Raw genomic sequence first — 18,775 nt, forward strand, 5'->3', positions numbered from 1 at the left:
GCTCACCACCAGTGTGCTTTTTGTGTGTGTGACCCATTGCCCTCTTCTCCTCTCTTTCTTCTCTCTTCTCCATTTTCCCACTCTCTCTGCCTGATCATGTAAACCCTCCTTCATTAAGTCTCCCCAAAACCTTCAATCCTTCACAGAGTTCACATACCCTCATGGCCGCTTCTCGGCTCTCTCTGTTGGCTCTGGTTTCTCTGACCCACATTGCTCTGCTTTCGACTCTCTGTTTCGCGGCGGACCCTTATGTGTTTTACGACTTCAAGGTCTCCTACATCACCGCCTCACCGCTCGGCGTTCCTCAGAGGGTCTGTGCTCGATACCCTTCTCTTTTTTTTCACTGGGTTTTAGTTGGTTCTTGGTGGTGATTCATTACGCGGTTTAAAGATTCATGTTAATTTTGGATCTGTTGGTTAAAGTTTTGTGGATCTTTTATGGGTTTTGTGCTTTTTGTGAAATCTTGATGGGTTTTGGTTTTTGTATCGGAGAGGAGGGTTTTAGCTACAGTGAAAATTTTGGGGTTTTACCGGAGGGTAATTTTCTTGGGGGTTTTGGGTCTTTAAAGATGTTTGCTTTAATTTTCATGTGGATATGTGTGGTCCTGAATCCTGATGTTGAGATTTTACTGTGTTACACCCTTGTACTCCTGGGCTTTTAGTGTTTTTTCTAAAATGATTGCATATATTCTTGTTTAACTTTGGATAACTATGTAGTTTCTGGGTTGGAATTTGATAAATTTGTAATTAGATCACAATAGTTTCTGGTTTTTGTTTTGTTTATCTTGGAATTTTGACTGCAGGTTATAGCAATTAACGGGAAGTTTCCGGGTGATCCTATCAACGCTACTACGAACAACAATGTTGTTGTTAATGTGCATAATGGGCTGGATGAAGACCTCCTCATGACTTGGTAGGCTTCAGCTCTCAATGTTTTTCCTTTTTTATGAAGCCCTTTGATTTCTTGAATTGGAAGTTTATGAATTGAATGTATGTACCAGGTCTGGAATCCAGATGCGGCGGAATTCATGGCAGGATGGTGTGCTTGGTACGAATTGCCCAATCCCGAAAACATGGAACTGGACTTATAACTTCCAAGTCAAGGATCAGATTGGGAGTTTCTTCTACTTTCCATCGCTGAATTTTCAGAGGGCTGCTGGTGGCTTTGGCTCTTTTCATCTCAATAATAGGGAGATAATTGAAATTCCATTTGCTAAGCCTGATGGGGATATTGCTATTATGATTGGTGACTGGTATGCTCGGAACCATACGGTTAGTATCTGCTGTTGTTTTGGAATTTTCATGTGAAGAATAGAGGTGGAAGTACATGAATGGCCCTTTTCTTTTCTGTTGTATTCCAGGCATTGAAGACTGCTCTTGATGCTGGAAAAGACCTTGGGATGCCGGATGGAGTTCTCATCAATGGAAAGGGGCCTTATCAATACAACAAGACACTAGTACCTGATGGGATTCAGTATGAAACCATCAATGTTGAACTAGGTATAACTTCAGACATAGAATTTGCACCATCAAGGCCTGTTCCCCAATATCATATTCTTTTAATTTTAAATAATTGTTGACAAACCCCATGTTACTATGAGGTTTATATGTTCAGTGTCATGAGTTGGAATTTCTATCAGATTCCTTCCTCCTGTGTATCAGTGATATTAGTATTGGATTGTCTAGTCTTCATATTGCACCCAAATGTGATGCCAAATTGTCTAGTCTAGCAGATTCCTTCTTCCTGTGTATCAGTGATATAAGTATTGGTTGTCTAGTCTTCATATTGCACCCAAATGTGATGCTAAATTTTTTGAACTGCAATCAATTTGATATTGCTACATGTCTCTAAAGTATTTGATATTTGCAGGGAAAACTTATCGACTCCGTGTGCACAATGTTGGTGTTTCAACTAGTTTGAACTTCAGAATTCAGAGTCACAATCTGCTTCTAGCTGAAACAGAGGGATATTATACAATCCAGCAGAACTATACAAACTTTGATATTCATGTTGGACAATCGTATTCTTTTCTTGTTACCATGGATCAAAATGCCAGTAGTGATTACTACATTGTGGCAAGTGCAAGGTTTGTGAATGAATCACTTTGGCAGAGGGTTACAGGTGTTGCTGTCTTACACTATTCAAACTCTAAAGGACCAGTAAGCGGTCCTCTTCCTGATGCTCCCCAGGATGCTTTTGACCCACAATGGTCGATGAACCAGGCATTGACTGTCAGGTTAGCTTTTTTAAAATTATGGTTAGTTTATATTTCTTGTAGCATCTCTAGTATTAGTAATATGTTCAAAGTTAGAGGAGTTGTCAGGCTCTTTTCATTTCAATTTGACGGATTATATTCAATTATTTTTCTATAATTGATGATACTGATAGCTGGTAGTTAAGTTTTGAATAGTAAATTTATTGTAGCATGTCTAGTAGTACTGTGGTGTGAATTTATTACTATTTCACGCCTCTAAAGTATTTGTTTTTTTTTTTTCACTGTCAGGCAAAACGGATCTGCAAGTGGAGCTCGCCCTAATCCTCAGGGATCATTTCACTATGGTTCAATTAACATCACTGATACTTACGTGTTAAAAATTGTGCCACCACTCACAATTGATGGGAAACTCCGAGCTACAATAAATGGCATCTCTTTTGTCAATCCTCAGACACCAATCAGGCTTGCTGATCAGCATAAAGTTAAAGGAGATTATAAGCTTGATTTTCCCAACATGTCACTTAATAGACTTCCCCGAAGAGACATGTCTGTTATTAATGCTACATATAAGGGTTTTATTGAAATTGTATTCCAGAACAATGACACCACTGTGCAGACTTTTCATTTAGATGGATATTCCTTTTTCGTGGTTGGGTAAGTTCTTTTTCCTTGTTAATCTCTTTATATCATTTGCTTTTGATTAATAGCTGTTTTGAGAAATCGATTTATTTTCTGCAGGATGGGTTATGGTAATTGGACAGTAGACAATCAAGGAAATTATAACAAGTGGGATGCAATCTCTCGCTGCACTACACAGGTCTGTTTTCTTATTGGAGCAACTCTTTTATTACTTGCAAGGTTTACTTTGGAATGCTTGTTGCTTGTTGTTTGTCTTGCATTGAGTTCTGTCTTGTTACTGTGTGTAGGTCTACCCTGGGGCATGGACTGCAGTGCTTATCTCACTTGACAATCCTGGAGCATGGAATCTTAGATCACAAAACCTTGATAGATGGTATCTGGGACAAGAGACCTATTTGAGAATTGTCAATCCGGAGGAGAATGGTGAAACAGAGTTTACCGCGCCCGATAATGTTCTGTATTGTGGTGCCTTAGCCAATTTGCAGAAGTATGTGCACATAAAATTCATTAACTCATTCTCTCTCTCCCTCTCTCCCTCTCTTAATTGACGGAAATCTTAACATCACCTTTTCTTTTGGCATATCCAGGCAACAGAAACATTCGTCTGCATCATCAATTTCCAGTGAAACTTTCAAGCTATTCTTCTCTCTGCTGATGACTTTCTTCACATTGGTCTGCACTTTTAGGTGATAGATGGTAGCAGTTCTATGAGTCCGTGCAGTAGCAGCTTGCCTTTTCCTGCTCTGTTGCTGGTGATTGCAATACATATTGTAGTTTAGGTGTGCACATTGAGTCATGGGTACTACCATTTTCATTTTTCCTTTGGGTGGTTTTAGTGACATTTGCTTCATTTTTTTTACTTGCGATACTCCATAGTCCATACTAAAGTGTAATTTAGGTCATTTTCGATCCATCGTCATTCTTTGTGCGTCTCAACTCTGGTTGTTATCTGTACTGGTGAATGATTAACCCATTCTCAATACCATTTGACATCCTTTTACCCTTCTTACTATATGGTTTGATGATTATTTCTTCCTAGTTTTGATATGGTTGGACGGTTAGTTCCTTAAAATTTGGAAGATTAAAATGATGTGAAAGAAAGTACGTGGCCAGTGTTCACCTCGCAGATTCATCAATTTTTCCACCGAGTACATATAAATTTAATATTAAGTTTGTTCTTCTCTGAAGCATAAGGGACATATTTCATTCAGTATCAAGGAACCTATCAACCTAGCATTACCGGCCAAACCAAATTATGTTTAAGGATGGATATATGGGTGAGGACAAAGATCAGAAAGGGCCGGGTTGCATTTGCGGATCAAATGAGGAACATGATAGCAGTCACATTTTAATAGTATCATGTGGACCGTGGACTGTTGTTGTGCTTAATTTTATGATGATATCTTCCTTCTTTCACAAGCAACAATTTGATGCATATAATAAATATATGCAAAAACCTTAATCATGCATTTAACTCTATGTGTCTCGTATGGGTAACATTCTCTTTCTTGGTCAGAAAGAAGCAGCGACTTTTTTAGTTCACTAACACTCGGGACTCCCTTCTTAATTAACCTGTCCCTTTCACTCTGGAAAATATTATGCCATGCCTAATGAGTGTGTCGCTCTAGAACTTTCATTGCTTAAAAGGGACTTTTAACCTTGACTGCGATACAAGTAATTGCTCTTTCCTCTTAAATAAAAGAGTAAATGCAAGTTGTTCTCAAAATTTCACTTCAACCCTTTGTTTGTTTCCATTGGCAACATAGTTACAAAACCATTCAAAGGCTATCCTCCTACTATTGCTCTCTAGCCAAACAGGTCTATTCTGCTGCGGTGCTTAATTACTTGACACAGATCACCATCCCTCACTGCAACTGCAAATCCCCAACCTTGGGAAGCAATCTGTTTTCGTTTCAATGCTAGTCACCACTGAGCTCGATAATGAGTACTACTGGCCGCAATGGCTCACTTCTTCAACAAGCTTAAAGTACGGTTCAGTTCAGCTTATATATCAAGGTAAGCATATGAGGTTGCATCTTCTGTTTTCATGCAAGTTGGAAATAGGAACACATATTGCTGAAGTGTAATAGACTCTGCTTTCTACTAGCTTTAGATCTAGGGCGTTGACGGAATGCAAGTGATTCTAGCCTGTCCAAATGCTTAATAAACGTTGATGTTGATTTCACTGTGGCAGGAATCTAAATCTAAGCAATTCTGTTAGCATTTTGAAAGCTACCTTTCCTGTGGTGCCAACTATATGGATGGTATATATTGAACTACACATATACTTGCCTTCTACGCTTGAAAGGACCAAGTCTGTATACACCTACATTTACCAAGCTTTACTGCAAAGCATTCATATCTATTATCTCTTCAGAGTTCAGATATCATCATGATTCATGATATATAGTGCTTTCACTCTTATTCATTTTTCTGGGTGCTATCTAGACCTGGCTAATCAATGTGTGAGAAATTTTTTTATCTGTTTTCATTAGACAAAAGAAAATGAATTTGCTCTTTGTAACAAGAAGCTTTCAGAACAATCTGCGTAAGGAAAAACTAAGAACCATTTACTAGAGGAATGAAACATATATTTTGACAAAAACTAAAGGAAAAAAGAACATTCTTATTGAAATGAATATATTTCATCGAGTTAACATACAAAACATATAAATCTGCAATAGATCGACCACCTCATCGATTAAGTCCATTTTACAGCATACAAGGAGCTGTTAATTAGACCATAGGGCCAGAAAATAATGCCCATTACATCCCAATACAATTAATACTTCAATTACATCAAATTCACTTTCAGAGCCCACCTGCTAACTATATAATATATATATTATATATACCCATATTACAAGTGTAACAATGGTGGACTTAACTTACTACTTAGACAGAAGTTCATCAGAACTTAGGTTATATTGTTTTAGATTATTAATGTACAGGAACTTTGAGAGATCATAATCAATAACCTCCACTTTCCCTTATGGACTTAAAATCCTATGATCAGAGTATACACTAAACAATGATTTCAAGGTGTCATCACTTCCACATTTCAAGTTGACAACTAAAGGTTGTCAATTGAGGCATTTCCAGCTGCACGCATTAGTTAATATCTTGCTTTGTCCCGAGTATCATGAATAGCCATTTCCCTTTGAAACATCATCCTGGCTGAGTTGTGAAGCTACAAACTTGTCAAGCACTCGCCAATCGGTTAGTTGATCATCATCTACAGCCTGCAGCTCATTGCTGTTATTACCATACACTGCATGAAAGTTCTGGTTAATGTCAATGCTATATGCAGCCGCTGTCATAGAGTTTGAACTCACAGCAGCATTGGCTGAAGATTGAAGTAGTAGTTTCGGGCTGTCTAGAAGCGGGAGCTGGAAGAAGTGCTCGTTCGGAACATGGTGCTGAAATGGCAAGTGATCTAGCTCTTTCTTGCAAGGATAGTTAGGAAAGTGACCATGGTATGCCATCTGATTATTGATGGAGCTGTTGGAGTTGTTGTGGTTTGGTGAATCCAAGTCTGGCATGAAGGAGACATGCTCATCGTACCAACAAGGGGATTCGTGTTCACTCATCCTTCGCATGCTTGGGAGTTTCTTCTTGAAAACCCTACACACAACCCATCCTTCTTCCTGCTTCATCAATTGCACAAACAAAACCTCACTATTAATTATCATCTTTGAGCGCACCGCTACACTCATCAAATTTGTTCACTAATATGACAATATTGTGTGTAAAAGACCGATCATCTTGACAATATTTCTTTTAAGATACTTATATGTCTACATAAATTGATGGATCCAAGGAGGTTAGTGAACTCAATTCTAACTCAATACTTTTATGGAGCCATGAAAATATCTACATGTTTGTTAAGGAGTTTGGAGGACGCTTAGCAAAGAGAAAACTTGCTAAGGAGTGGGGAGGCACATCACATATATAGACTGAAACAATGTGTTTGTCAAATGTCAAGTTGTCTAAGAAAATCTGTAGTAATGCAAAGTAGGCAAGTTTCATTCCTTTGATCCATAGGTGGTGAACAAATTTGATTAGCTTAGCGCATCCAAGTACATGAGCATTTGAAGTTGAACAATGCAAGAAATTCATTAGTATGATTATACTTGCCTGGGGAGCTCCATTTTCATCAGTTTCAAGGCGGTATTCATGCATAATCCAATCCGACTTTTGTCCATTTGGGGCTCGACCTTTGTAAAACACCAAGGTCTTCCTCATCCCAATTAAGTCATGCTTTGCATAAATGGCCTTGTCCCTTCCGGTGGCTTTCCAGAACCCAGCTGCAGTTGCTCTATTTGTTCGAGTTCCAGTTGGATATTTCTTGTCTTTATGGCTGAAAAAGTACCAGTCACTTTGCTCCTCAGTCCCTATCCTGCATAATTCTGTACATTCATATTGGACAGTATTAATATTAGTAGGTACAGTTAATTTCTTGATCAAATAAATTAATCAACTCCATTAACACTTTTACTATATACCTTGGAGATCCCAAGGCTCAATTTTATAGAGGTCGACATCTTTGATAACATCAAGGTCAATCCTTCTTGCAGTAACCTTCTTCCTAAGGTAGTAATCAACGAGTTCTTCATCAGTCGGATGGAACCGGAAACCGGGGGGAACGTGTGAGAATGTGTTCATGTTATCCAGCTTCTCGCTGTTCAGTCCTGAAATTCATTTATCATATGATCATATGCTTGAATTAGTGTACCAATATTCAACCAATTAAATATTAATATCAGTCTGGCATCCTTGAAACTTAAATACTCTCACAGTTTCTTTTTTGTTGCATCTAATTGGAGAAGATAGAACCCTAGACTTTCATATTTTATGCAGATATAGTTAATATTTCCAAACAAGATAACACTACAGAATCTATATGTGATACTGAAACCATCATATATAGGAGGTAACACATTGTCATTTGTCCTTAACTATATAAATGTGGTACCATTTTCATTGGTCCTTGCATTGTTCTTCATCAAATCGATATGACGGCAGTGTAGTAACTTCGAAGACAAATATGTAATACATGATATGATAAAGTAAATCTAATTGTACTCGATATGTTATCCCAAATTTTATTTTTTGTCGGTTTTTTCAAACAAAATGAACTCTGATGATTGAGATTATAAATTTGATGATTCTGAAAGTTATTTGAATTATGCCTAAATATCTACAAAAGCAGTTGACCTATGTGCATGAGATGATGAAAAGTGGCGTTTAATTATGATCAATAATATTAGTTGAATGAACTAATCAAAGAAAGCACTTCTTGGGAAATTCATTGTCACTGCTTCTCTTGGTATTATATGGAGAAGTACTTTATCAATTACCAGCATTACATGACATTCATGTTAATCATAATCACTAATAATTACAAGAGGCCACTTGTACTTCTCGGATGGTACTGAATGATCACTTTCTATCTAGAATTTTGGAACATCATATCGTTTGTTCCTTTCTTCTCTTTCAAAATAACAGAAAAACAGACGGAAAAAGTTTGAAACCTAGCTAAAACATTATAGATATAGGATCGATCTTTTCAAGAAAATTTTGAAAGATCAGAGACAGAAACACAATACAAAAGGAATCAAAGGGAGAGGTAATTTAGATATAAGGGTGATCATCAAGTTAAACCAAGATTTTAGTGCCCTAGCTAGCTTAATCAACCAACTGACTCCAAGATTGATCCATCAGAGAAGATGAATAGATGTGTGTGTGTGTGTATGTTTGGGCACGCGCTCGTATCATTAAGAGAAAACGATGAACGAGAAAGAGCTAAGAGATAATTAAGCAGCAGATTATAGTCAGTACCTTCTTAACACCAGTACAGTTCGATCTGGGCCGCGTTTCAGTCTTCCTGCAACAGGAAACTAAATCCTTCTTCGTCAAAGATACTGAATGGTGTTATGAATCAAACTCGTCTACCTCACTCGTTCTTTGTTTATGCTTGTGGCTTCTGATAAACTATTCCCTCCTAATAAGCACAAAGGAAGTAAAATCAAAACCCAGACAAAGCAAATAAACAAAGATGACAAAAACAGAAACATGTACGGTGATCCATGAGTACTACCCTCGGGAATTGAACCCCCGCCCGCACTTGGTTTTCTGGTCCCCAAAAAAGCTTTGGCCAAGGATGTCGCGCGAGCTGTCGGGTATCGATCCCGAGGATGAGCCAAGAAAGGAAAAAGTTGACGAATGGAAAAATGGAGGACAGGTAGGGTTAAATAAGAGAAGCAAAACCCTAAACGCCACCAAATATCAGGTATTAAAAAACACAAAGCTTCTCATCAATGCCTTAAGCTCTCCTTATCTCTCACTCTCATTATCGGGATAAGCTAGATTGGTGGGAAAGATTTGGGGCCGGAGAGAAATTGTGGCGCAAAATTGGCTCAAGAACAGGAAGCAAAGCTTCTATCTCTCTCTCTACTGCCACCTCTACCCGCAACTGATAGAGACCCAACTCAAAAAACTATTAAGAAGAAGAGATAGAAACTATTAAGAAGAATGAATGTATATCTTTCACTTCTGAGCTCTATATCTCTCTGCGAGTCAGATAGAAGCAACTAACAGAGACTAGTCACCAATCTTAAAAAGCCAATTCAAGCCCCTTGAGAGTGTAGAACAAGACCCCTAAAAAATTAAGCTAAAAAGTTAAATATAAGGGATTATATGGGCGGGTGTGACGTAATGGAACAGCAACCAGCCAAAAAGCTGGGGTTGCACAGATGAGGCATGGTGGCCCTATCATCAACTTCGTCTCCATTCCTAGTCCCTACCATTTCCACCCCCTCCATGGCCTTGTAAGTCTTCCCTGCAATAAAATGACGATGATGATGTTCCTTCTAGCTAGCTGTGTCAAGTGACCCACGGTTTCATGGTAATTTCCGTGACATTCTTGTGGGGCAGCGACACGTGTAGACTCTGGACTAGTGATTCAGAATTTCAGATCAGTCATTGGCTGCACTGTGGAAAATAGCTAGGGTTTATATCTCATTACATTCTTTTGCTGGGTCCAAATTGGTTAGGGTTCTATCTCAGTGGCCTTTAATTTGTTTAATGATAAGTAAGTTTGTTCAGTTCTATAATTACTCTGATAATTAAAGTAGAAATTGAGCTTTGCTACATGCATGATTTTTCAAGTGTTTTTGAAGAAAGTCGTAATTTGGTTCGGTTGATATGGTTCTAGCTAGCTCAAAACCATTAAATCCATCATGTTTTCACATAATTATTATCCAAAAATTATACTTAATCAACATCCCAGCAAAATAATTTGCTCTTCTAGGAGCTCTGAACACATCGATTTCTATTTAGCCTGTACTTTAATCAATGCTTGCGACAATAACATGCATGTTTTGTGGAATTGTGGGTGAGGTAAGCATAGTCGTGTTAAATCCACCACAGAAAAGAGTAATATATTTCAAATACCAAAATTTAGTCTAATTAATAACCGCCCCTCCTCTATAACCCTAAACCCTATTTCAATGAGTTCAACAATCTTTGCTCGTGATCAATACGTTTCTGCTGTCATCATTCTACTCGGTTTTTATACACGACTGTCAGCTGAGTCGACCGTTACGGAGCTCAAGCTCCGTTTCAACAGCTCGATGATTCTACGTTTCACTTTCCCCGTTCCGTTCCAGTCCGGAAATCAACCATCATGAAAATGTTGTAAAAACTGGAGGGTAATAATGAAAGAACAACTGCACGGGTGCATACGTGTCGGCTTTCTATTGGCTAGTGTACGTTCCGCATTCTTTATCCGTGGACCTCCGTCCGTTGTTAGTTAGCTTTGCACGAACGGTTGCCGAGAGGTCGGACCCACTAACCGGCATTCAACATCCTGATGGAGACAGTCCTCCAAACGCTAAAGCCGCGGCTGATTCCTGAGCCGGCTGAGCCGAGCCGGTTCGGGACGGGTTTTTTTTGTGCAACCAAAACACGGCAACGACTGTGGTGGAATGTGGGGCCCAGCGGAGGGGAATGATGGCCTGGCGGCTTGCTGATCCGGCGTGGGCTAGCCGCTATGATTGAGCTCGCAAGTTGAGGGGAGTTGGACCCACCGCTGTCCCAAACGGGCTATTGTAGGTCCCATGGATTGGGCTTTTGGAAGCTTTTGGAAGAGGCCCACTTTCTCTCACTAAGACTGGGCGGTGTCAGGAGCTGCTTCCCTCGCCAGCCCAAAAAGGCAAAGAAATATATTTTGAACCACGTGCGTTTGTAAACTGTTGGGACTTTTGACTAGTGAAACTGTTGAGTGAACAAAGAAATTATTTCACCTAGACTATCTAGGCTAGATTAATGGGTAAATTTGTGAAGCGATGTAAAGTAAAACCATCAGCGGTACCCAAATGGAGATTGGAGAGGAAGAATGGATAACATGAGTGAGTTCAACTTCTTCAAAGTTCAAACATAACTTATATACAATTCAAAATATTTGACAACTGCACGTTTATAGTTATCGACGTTATGCAGTACAGACCTTTAAGTTTTAAAATATTTTCAATTCTTATAAAAATTTATAGAGTATAGTTCAAACAAAAAAACGATGTTATAGAAATTCCGAGTTTAATTTTATAATTTATTTTAAACTCTCAACTCTCACAACCGACTACACTAAATTTAGATACGAAATTATGTATCATCGTATTACGGACATTTGATCCTCTTTTAGAACAAGCTATTTGCAAAGTTTTGAACTTGATCCATGGAGATGAGCTCAGTGGGAATGGAAGAAGTAGCTAGATGAGCTTGTAGAAGAAAAGATAATGAAGTAGGTCCGTATACTCATGATGACGGATGTGTATCATCATTGTTCCCGTCCGAACGTTTGGGTGGACGGTAGAACTCCGTTGTTAGTGACGTGGCACAATTTGGTTGGCTGAACTTGACCTCAACCAATAAGGAAGCGGTTTCTATAATACTTCTTGGGCCCCACCTCGGATCAGCCACTAATTTGTAGGACCTTTTTTTAATCCTTTCTGTCCATGTCCACCTGGTTGTTTTGATACACTGTCAATTTGTTACATAATTTTACATATTATCCCTTTTTGTTCAAGGAAAAGAAGAATTGAACAATGCTAATAAGATTTGGAGTTGTTAAGACTAAGTGATTATGTAAGATAATTGATAGCAATAATTAAGATCTACATTATGAGAGGAACTTAAGCCTTCTCCAACTGAAATGGCTAAAAATAACCTTGGGGCTAAATTTTAGGTTTGATTTCTTTACTATTTATTGATGTGACATCAACCATCTCCAATCCGTTAAGGCTAAATTATAGCCATAAAATATATTTTAAAAAATTGAATATGTTATATATATATATATATATATATATATATATATTGTGTGTTGTTATTTTTTATCAGATTCTTACTTATAGTAATTGAAATCATTTTTATGATAAAAAATATTTTTCTAGTTGTACTTTTTAAATTCCATATTTTTCCGGCTTACTACTTTTATCAAACATTTATTTCATAATAAATTAAAGTTACAAGGAAAATTGAATAATTAAAATTATATGAAAACAATCATATGTGAAAAAAAAAAAATAATAATAAATCAACGGCTATATGTAAAAAAAAAAAAAAAAACAACGGCTAGATATCGTCAACATAACTATTTACTGACGTCATAAATGCACATCAGCTGCCCCATATGTGGGCCTCCCCACTTTTTGATCCAATTTTTTAAAGGGCTAAAAGGCAATCTGAAGAGTTAATTTCAGCCATTTGGTGTGCACTTTAGCCCTCTATTTTGGCCTTTTAGCCTTAACAAATTGGGTTGGACATGAATAGGGCCAAAATTTAACTCTTTAACCCTTTAACTTACACGGGTTGGAGAAAGCCTTATACTAAGAAAGTTAAAAGATATATAGTGAAAAAGAGGGGTAAATAGAGGGCTCAGAGTTTGGGCGGACGGGTTGGGGTTAAAATTGCAGGTGAAGAAATGATAATTTAGCACAGTCACTGTACGGATGAAGAAGTATGTTGGCGGCTATAAATTTATTTAGTTAAACATTTATTTTAATTTTATGAGAGGTAAATTAACAGATACAAGTCCTTTAAAAAAAAAAAAAAATTTAACAGATACAAGTATAAAATTACTCGTACAAGTGAAATGAGTAATTAACATACTGGTAAGATCCAAACAAAGATGTGACAAAAAATTTGTCACGTTGAGTTGTGTTACACACGGTGGACAATTCTATTTGTGCGTCTTCAAGAGGTTATTCCCAAAAAAGAAAAAACCTATTGACTTAAGAGGATCATCATTCTAAATAATTGTGTTTATATTCAGTTGTCACTTTTTAAAATTCAAAAGTCTTACCTAAAATTAAATAATCGCATATTACATATGATTGGATTTTGGTTTATATGTCACCTCGAAAATTGTAATGCCTATCATAACCATGATCATGTGAATAAGAAATGACAACAAATAAAGCTAGGAGACTGAAAGCTGAAATGATTAGAACTATGTTGAGTCACTGTCACAGATGACTCACCTAATATTTATGAGCACAGAGCAAAATTGCACAAATGCAAATTAGTGAGCCAGCTATTCACTATGGATTTGCATGTTACCAACAAATTAAACCCACACTATTTTTTTTTTTTAAAGGGATTAAACCCACACTATTAGTGAGATGGGTGTAGTTATGAGATTTTGGAGTGCAGTTGGAAGTCCCTTGATTTGACTTTGATTGTGGGTGAAGCCTCTTTCCGAGTCAAGCCCGACGTTTGCCTCTAGAATTGCATGAAGGCCCAAGGTGATCCAGTGGGATTCCATTTAATTAGTTTTTGTATGAAATTCTTACCGCGTACGTTTTACTCATTCATCTTCCCTCCATTTCTAGTCATTTTGTGGGAACCGGGAAAAAAAAAACTATTAACTATATATAGCACACAGTTTTTTTTTTTTCCTTTGTTTAATTTATTTATTTGCATGTTCTTATTTTCTTGCTAAAATCTTCTCCCCTCTAAATCATGATTTTTAAACAATTTCGAAACTAACGAATTGCAAAAAGTATTGGATAATTTTTTTTTTAATGTATAACTAATTACAAAAAGTATTGGATAAAAAGTATTGCAAAAACTAACGATTGAAATTTTTTTAGTCCTAATTGCAAAAAGTATTTAATTTATTTATGTATAACTAATTACTGTACATGAAAAAATTCGAAAAAAAATTGAAGTACAATACGTTTATTATCTCATTAGGACTAAAATAAGGAAAGAACATTACAATTGAATTGCCAAAGAAGCAGATTTACATGCATAAAGAATAATTTAGACAGAGTTAATAAGATGTAATTAATCAGAGGCCAGAAGTGAAGGGCACACCAGTTGCAGGCAACCATGAGCTTCCAGCTATGAAGTTACCAACCGTAAACTTGGAGACTTCTGATGAACTAGTAATCACACGATAACCACCCCACTTAACCCTTCCACTAGTCCCAGAACCAGGTCCCTTGTTCTTGTACTCTCCATAGTACAAAGTTTTCAGAGCAAAGTTACCATCCCATTCTAACCACCCAGCTGGATCAACCAAACTGTCAAGGTAACTCTGTAAAAAGACCGTACGTGAATACTCCTTCCACGGCCTTCCTAGGAACGTCTTGACTGACCCGATCACCGGTTTAAGGTCTTGGGCGGCCATGATTCGAGAATCGTGGATCGAAATGCCTGTGTTTTGGTTCGGGTCGGTCCGGCCTTGGGCAGTGATTGTGTTCTTTTGACCACTCATGGGTTTTCTTGCGTAGATCATGCAATTTTGGAGGACCACTGCAGCGTTACCAAAGATGAAGTCTACGGTACCGTATATGTAGCATTCTTTGTAGAATTGACGTTGGGAATGGGTGTAGAGGGTGTCTTGGTAGCCTTCGAAGCTACAACGGTAGAAGACGGAGAGATCAGCGCCTGATCGGAGGGCTACGGCTTGATGATTTTCTGGTCCCGCTGTGTTGCGGAATGTTATTCCGCGTGCAATGAAGCCATCTCCAGTTACCGCTGTAAGACGCATTACAAAATTGTCATGATCGAGTTGGAAAAATACACCGATACTCACACTCACTATTTATGTTTTGTAAAACCTTTTACGTACGTTGTTCTAAAGTGAGACACGCAATATCATCACGCAAGTATATATATTAACATGTCCGAACCACATCGTCATGATGATGAATAGTGTCTCATTCTAATTTCGATTGTGAAGCGGTGCAAATATAATTAGATAATTTATTGCACAAATATTTAGCATCAATAATATAGGACATATGGCACACATAATTTGAACTTTTAGGGCTTCTAGAGGTTGGAATATTAATTAGTTCTGATTGTGAAAGATAATCAAATTAAGTTTTGAATTGAAACTTCTCTCTCCTTTACTTCTTCTATATTCTTTAGTACTTTTCGTCTCTCTTGACATTTTCATAATACTAGTGACTTTGAGGATCGAATGGAGAAAGTTTCTTACCAACAGTTGCAGAGTTGAAAGTCGTAGAACCACCAACTACACTCCGGCTACCGGTGATAATAGTAGATTTCAACCCGTCTCCGAGCAGATAAATATTCTTCAACTTAATCTCAAGGTTCTCCTTGTAAACCCCACTCTTCACACGTATCACAAACCTCTTAGTCCCGCTCCTCTTGGCCGCAGCATCCAAAGCCGCCTTGATGGTCTTGTAGTTACCTGACCCGTCTTGAGCAACCACCACGTCGGCGGCTGGTGTAGACTGCAGCAGTCTCCTATCACCGGGCTTAACCCAAGCCGGAAAACCCTCCTTATATTGGTTTGTTACCGCTGGAGTACTCGAACCGTTGTTGATGGAAAGACTGTTGCTAATGAGCTTGGAAACGTTGTTGGACATGAGTGGTAGCACAAAGTCGGACACCCCTAGCTCAACAAACCCGGCGCGGCATGTTTCGAGGTTAGTCAGGCCAGTGCTCAGCCAGGTCTGCGAGTCAAACTCGGTGCATTTAGTGTTAGGGTCCACGGTTCGGTTGAGGAGGGTGATGGTTTCTTCGTATAGCTTTAGACAATCGGACCACGCGGCCTTTTCCTTTTCGGTTCTGCATTTCTGCCCTAGCCACTTGTTGTGGCTCTGTACTTTGAGGGCGTTTTCCATTGTGGATTCAATTGCGATTTTTTTGAAGTCGGACATCTTTTTGGGGATGGAGTAGTGTTTCGGGTCATGGGCGAAGGTGGCTTTGCAAGCTGCAGGGTATGGGGTTTTGCTGCACCAATAATCTAAGCCGGTGGAGAGAACACTGGAAAGGGCTGTTGAGGATAGTAGAGCCAAGGAGAGGCAGAGAATGAATGAGCTTAGCTTGGTCGCCATTGCTGGATGAGCTAGGTTCTGAGGGTTTTGTGCTGTTTAGTGGGAAGTTTGGTGATTATATAGGGGATTGGGATAGGGACAGCAGAGATTGGACTTTGGTTAATTTGAACATGGAGGATGGTGACAGTGGAAATCATCGCAAAATAACAGTACAGAGATTCTCAATCCTTGTCTTATTGTTGATTTCTTCTCATATATATAAAATATATATGGTACCTTCTGAGTAGCTAGCCAATGATTTCTTATACATAATAAAGTTATATTATCAGGGTGTGTTTTCAACTTTGAGAGGCGATCGAAGAACATGTCAAGCACTTGAGTTTGACTACATAAATATTAGCTACGCAACGGGTTCGCACCCGATCAACGAAAATCAATCCCCATAGGAAAAAAATAGAAATCGTGCAATACGCTAATCTTGACAGTTTCCATTTTCGTTTGGGAAACCTGGTTGGAATCTGTGTAATTTCAAGCACACCAACATAGAGATTTTGTACAACCAGAAAAAGTGGTGATCGCGGATGATTTTAATGAAGACGTGCTAGAATTCACTTGTTTAAATGATTCAAGTCTATCCCCGGCATATTCCTAACTAAAACATACATAATAAACGTCACACTCACAAAAAAAAAAAAAAAAAAAGATACATACATACATACATAATAAACATTTTCCGGTGGTGGGATATGTAATATATATCCGTGGCAGGCTAATTTTTCAAAATACAATTTAGATTTCGAATAAAGGGGCCGATTTTTTTATTTGATGAGCAATTATAAAATTTCATCACGGCAGTTTGAGGTTCTCTATTTTTAAATTACATACCTCAGCTATTAAAACCTTTAACTTAGACAGCTATCTCATGTACATAGAAGGACTAAACTTGGCTGATTTTAGTTTTTTTTTTTTTTGTGGTCACGTTGAAGGCATTTTTCTCTACATACTATATTCTACATACAACGAGGAAACATTAGACACAAACGCATCCGTCTAGGGTCGAAATCAAGGCCTCAAGCCTGTTAGTGTAAGTTAGGTAGCTTAAGCAGTAAATAATAGTTAGTTAGAAGGTTGTTAGCTTCTTCACAGATGAGTGACAAGTGTCACGTTTCTGTACATTAGATTACCCTACTATATATACGTAAACTGTTGTAATAAACTCATTAAGTCAAAATATAACAGAAATTGCATCCAGATATTTCCTCAGTTCTCTCTCTCTCTAGCTCAGCTTTCATGGTTAAATGCTGCAAAACGTATACTTAGATATGTTAAAGACACTTTAAATCATGGTATTCTATTTCGGAAACAATCATCTAAAGTGCCTTTGAGTTTGCACGCTTATTGTGATGTTGATTGGGCAGGAGATCCCAATGATAGGAAATCTACAACTGGGTTTGTCATATTGCTTAATCATTCCCCAATTTCATGGTGCAGCAAGAAACAAACTGCAATTTCAAGGTCCTCTACAGAGGCAGAGTACAGAAGTATGGCTGACACAACTTCAGAACTATAATGGCTCAAGCATTTACTCACTGATTTACAAATCCAACTTGTTCAGGTTCCTACCTTGCACTATGACAATATCTCTGCCTTGGCACTAGCTGCTAATCCTGTACATCACTCAAAGATGAAGCATGTCGAAGTCGATGTACATTTCACTAGAGACAAAGTTAAAGATGGATCCATTACTGATCTTCAGTTTGTCTCCACTCAAGAACAACCTGTAGACCTGTTTACTAAAGGACTCTGCTCCCCACAACATTCATATCTGTGCAGCAGCTTGATGGTTGTTTCACCACCCATCCAGCTGAGGGGGGGTGTTAGTGTAAGTTAGGTAGCTTAAGTAGTAAAGAATAGTTAGTTAGAAGGTTGTTAGCTTCTTCACAAATGAGTGACAAGTGTCACGTTCCTGTACATTAGATTAGAGTTATCAACTACTATATATACGTAAACTGTTGTAATAAACTCATTAAGTCAAAATATAACAGAAATTGCATCTAGATATTTTCTCAGTTCTCTCTCTCTCTAGCTCAGCTTTCAAAGCCATGTCATATACATGCAATATCATCAGAAAAACAGACTAGTTGATTGCGTCTACGTTCGGAAGGTATAAAATCGCCAAACAAAGATAGCGCAGTTAAAATGTATCAGAGTACGGTATCAAGTTCAAAATAACTCTATAATTTGGTTATGTAAGGAATTAAACAAATAGAAGCTTCATAATGAACAATTAACTCTTGTTAATTATATTCCTATATATGGAGGCCTAGCTTATGCTTTGAATAAAAGTAAACCAAAAAATTGTAATAAATGGTCTACTTGTTCAAACAAATTGGATTATGAATTTTCTAGTCAAAGGGGCCAATGGAAGCTTTTACAAAACATTAGGCTCCTTAATTAATTGAAATATCTCCACCGAATCTTATAGTTGTATACATATGTATATTAATGTTCACAGTAGACTTTAAACTCTGTACTTCTGTAGCCCCCCAGTTTTTCCACAGCTGGATTTTGGACCTTTATTTTTTAGGTTGCTAACTTTGAATAT

At 37.9% G+C, this 18,775-nt stretch overlaps 3 protein-coding genes across 3 annotated transcripts; 1 reads left to right on the forward strand and 2 right to left on the reverse strand.

Annotated features, from left to right (window-relative positions):
* Positions 1–3,863, forward strand: LOC133715540 (monocopper oxidase-like protein SKS1). Its single transcript, XM_062142073.1, has 9 exons — positions 1–311; positions 803–912; positions 1,001–1,271; positions 1,361–1,499; positions 1,870–2,236; positions 2,504–2,869; positions 2,954–3,032; positions 3,142–3,341; positions 3,442–3,863. Exons 1-9 carry the CDS (start codon positions 162–164, stop codon positions 3,542–3,544), a joined length of 1,785 nt encoding a protein of 594 aa, XP_061998057.1. The 5' UTR covers positions 1–161; the 3' UTR covers positions 3,545–3,863.
* A 1,817-nt stretch (positions 3,864–5,680) lies between these two features.
* Positions 5,681–9,521, reverse strand: LOC133715541 (NAC domain-containing protein 7-like). Its single transcript, XM_062142075.1, has 5 exons — positions 8,955–9,521; positions 8,696–8,858; positions 7,360–7,545; positions 6,992–7,263; positions 5,681–6,501 (listed from the first exon to the last, which is right to left on the reverse strand). Exons 3-5 carry the CDS (start codon positions 7,517–7,519, stop codon positions 5,995–5,997), a joined length of 939 nt encoding a protein of 312 aa, XP_061998059.1. The 5' UTR covers positions 7,520–7,545; positions 8,696–8,858; positions 8,955–9,521; the 3' UTR covers positions 5,681–5,994.
* A 4,554-nt stretch (positions 9,522–14,075) lies between these two features.
* LOC133718482 (pectinesterase 2-like) lies at positions 14,076–16,268 on the reverse strand. Its single transcript, XM_062145331.1, has 2 exons — positions 15,366–16,268; positions 14,076–14,899 (listed from the first exon to the last, which is right to left on the reverse strand). Exons 1-2 carry the CDS (start codon positions 16,228–16,230, stop codon positions 14,208–14,210), a joined length of 1,557 nt encoding a protein of 518 aa, XP_062001315.1. The 5' UTR covers positions 16,231–16,268; the 3' UTR covers positions 14,076–14,207.
* Between the last annotated feature and the right edge of the window lie 2,507 nt (positions 16,269–18,775).

Source organism: Rosa rugosa, chromosome 6 (assembly GCF_958449725.1).
Source record: "Rosa rugosa chromosome 6, drRosRugo1.1, whole genome shotgun sequence".
NCBI classification, from domain to species: Eukaryota; Viridiplantae; Streptophyta; class Magnoliopsida; order Rosales; family Rosaceae; genus Rosa; species Rosa rugosa.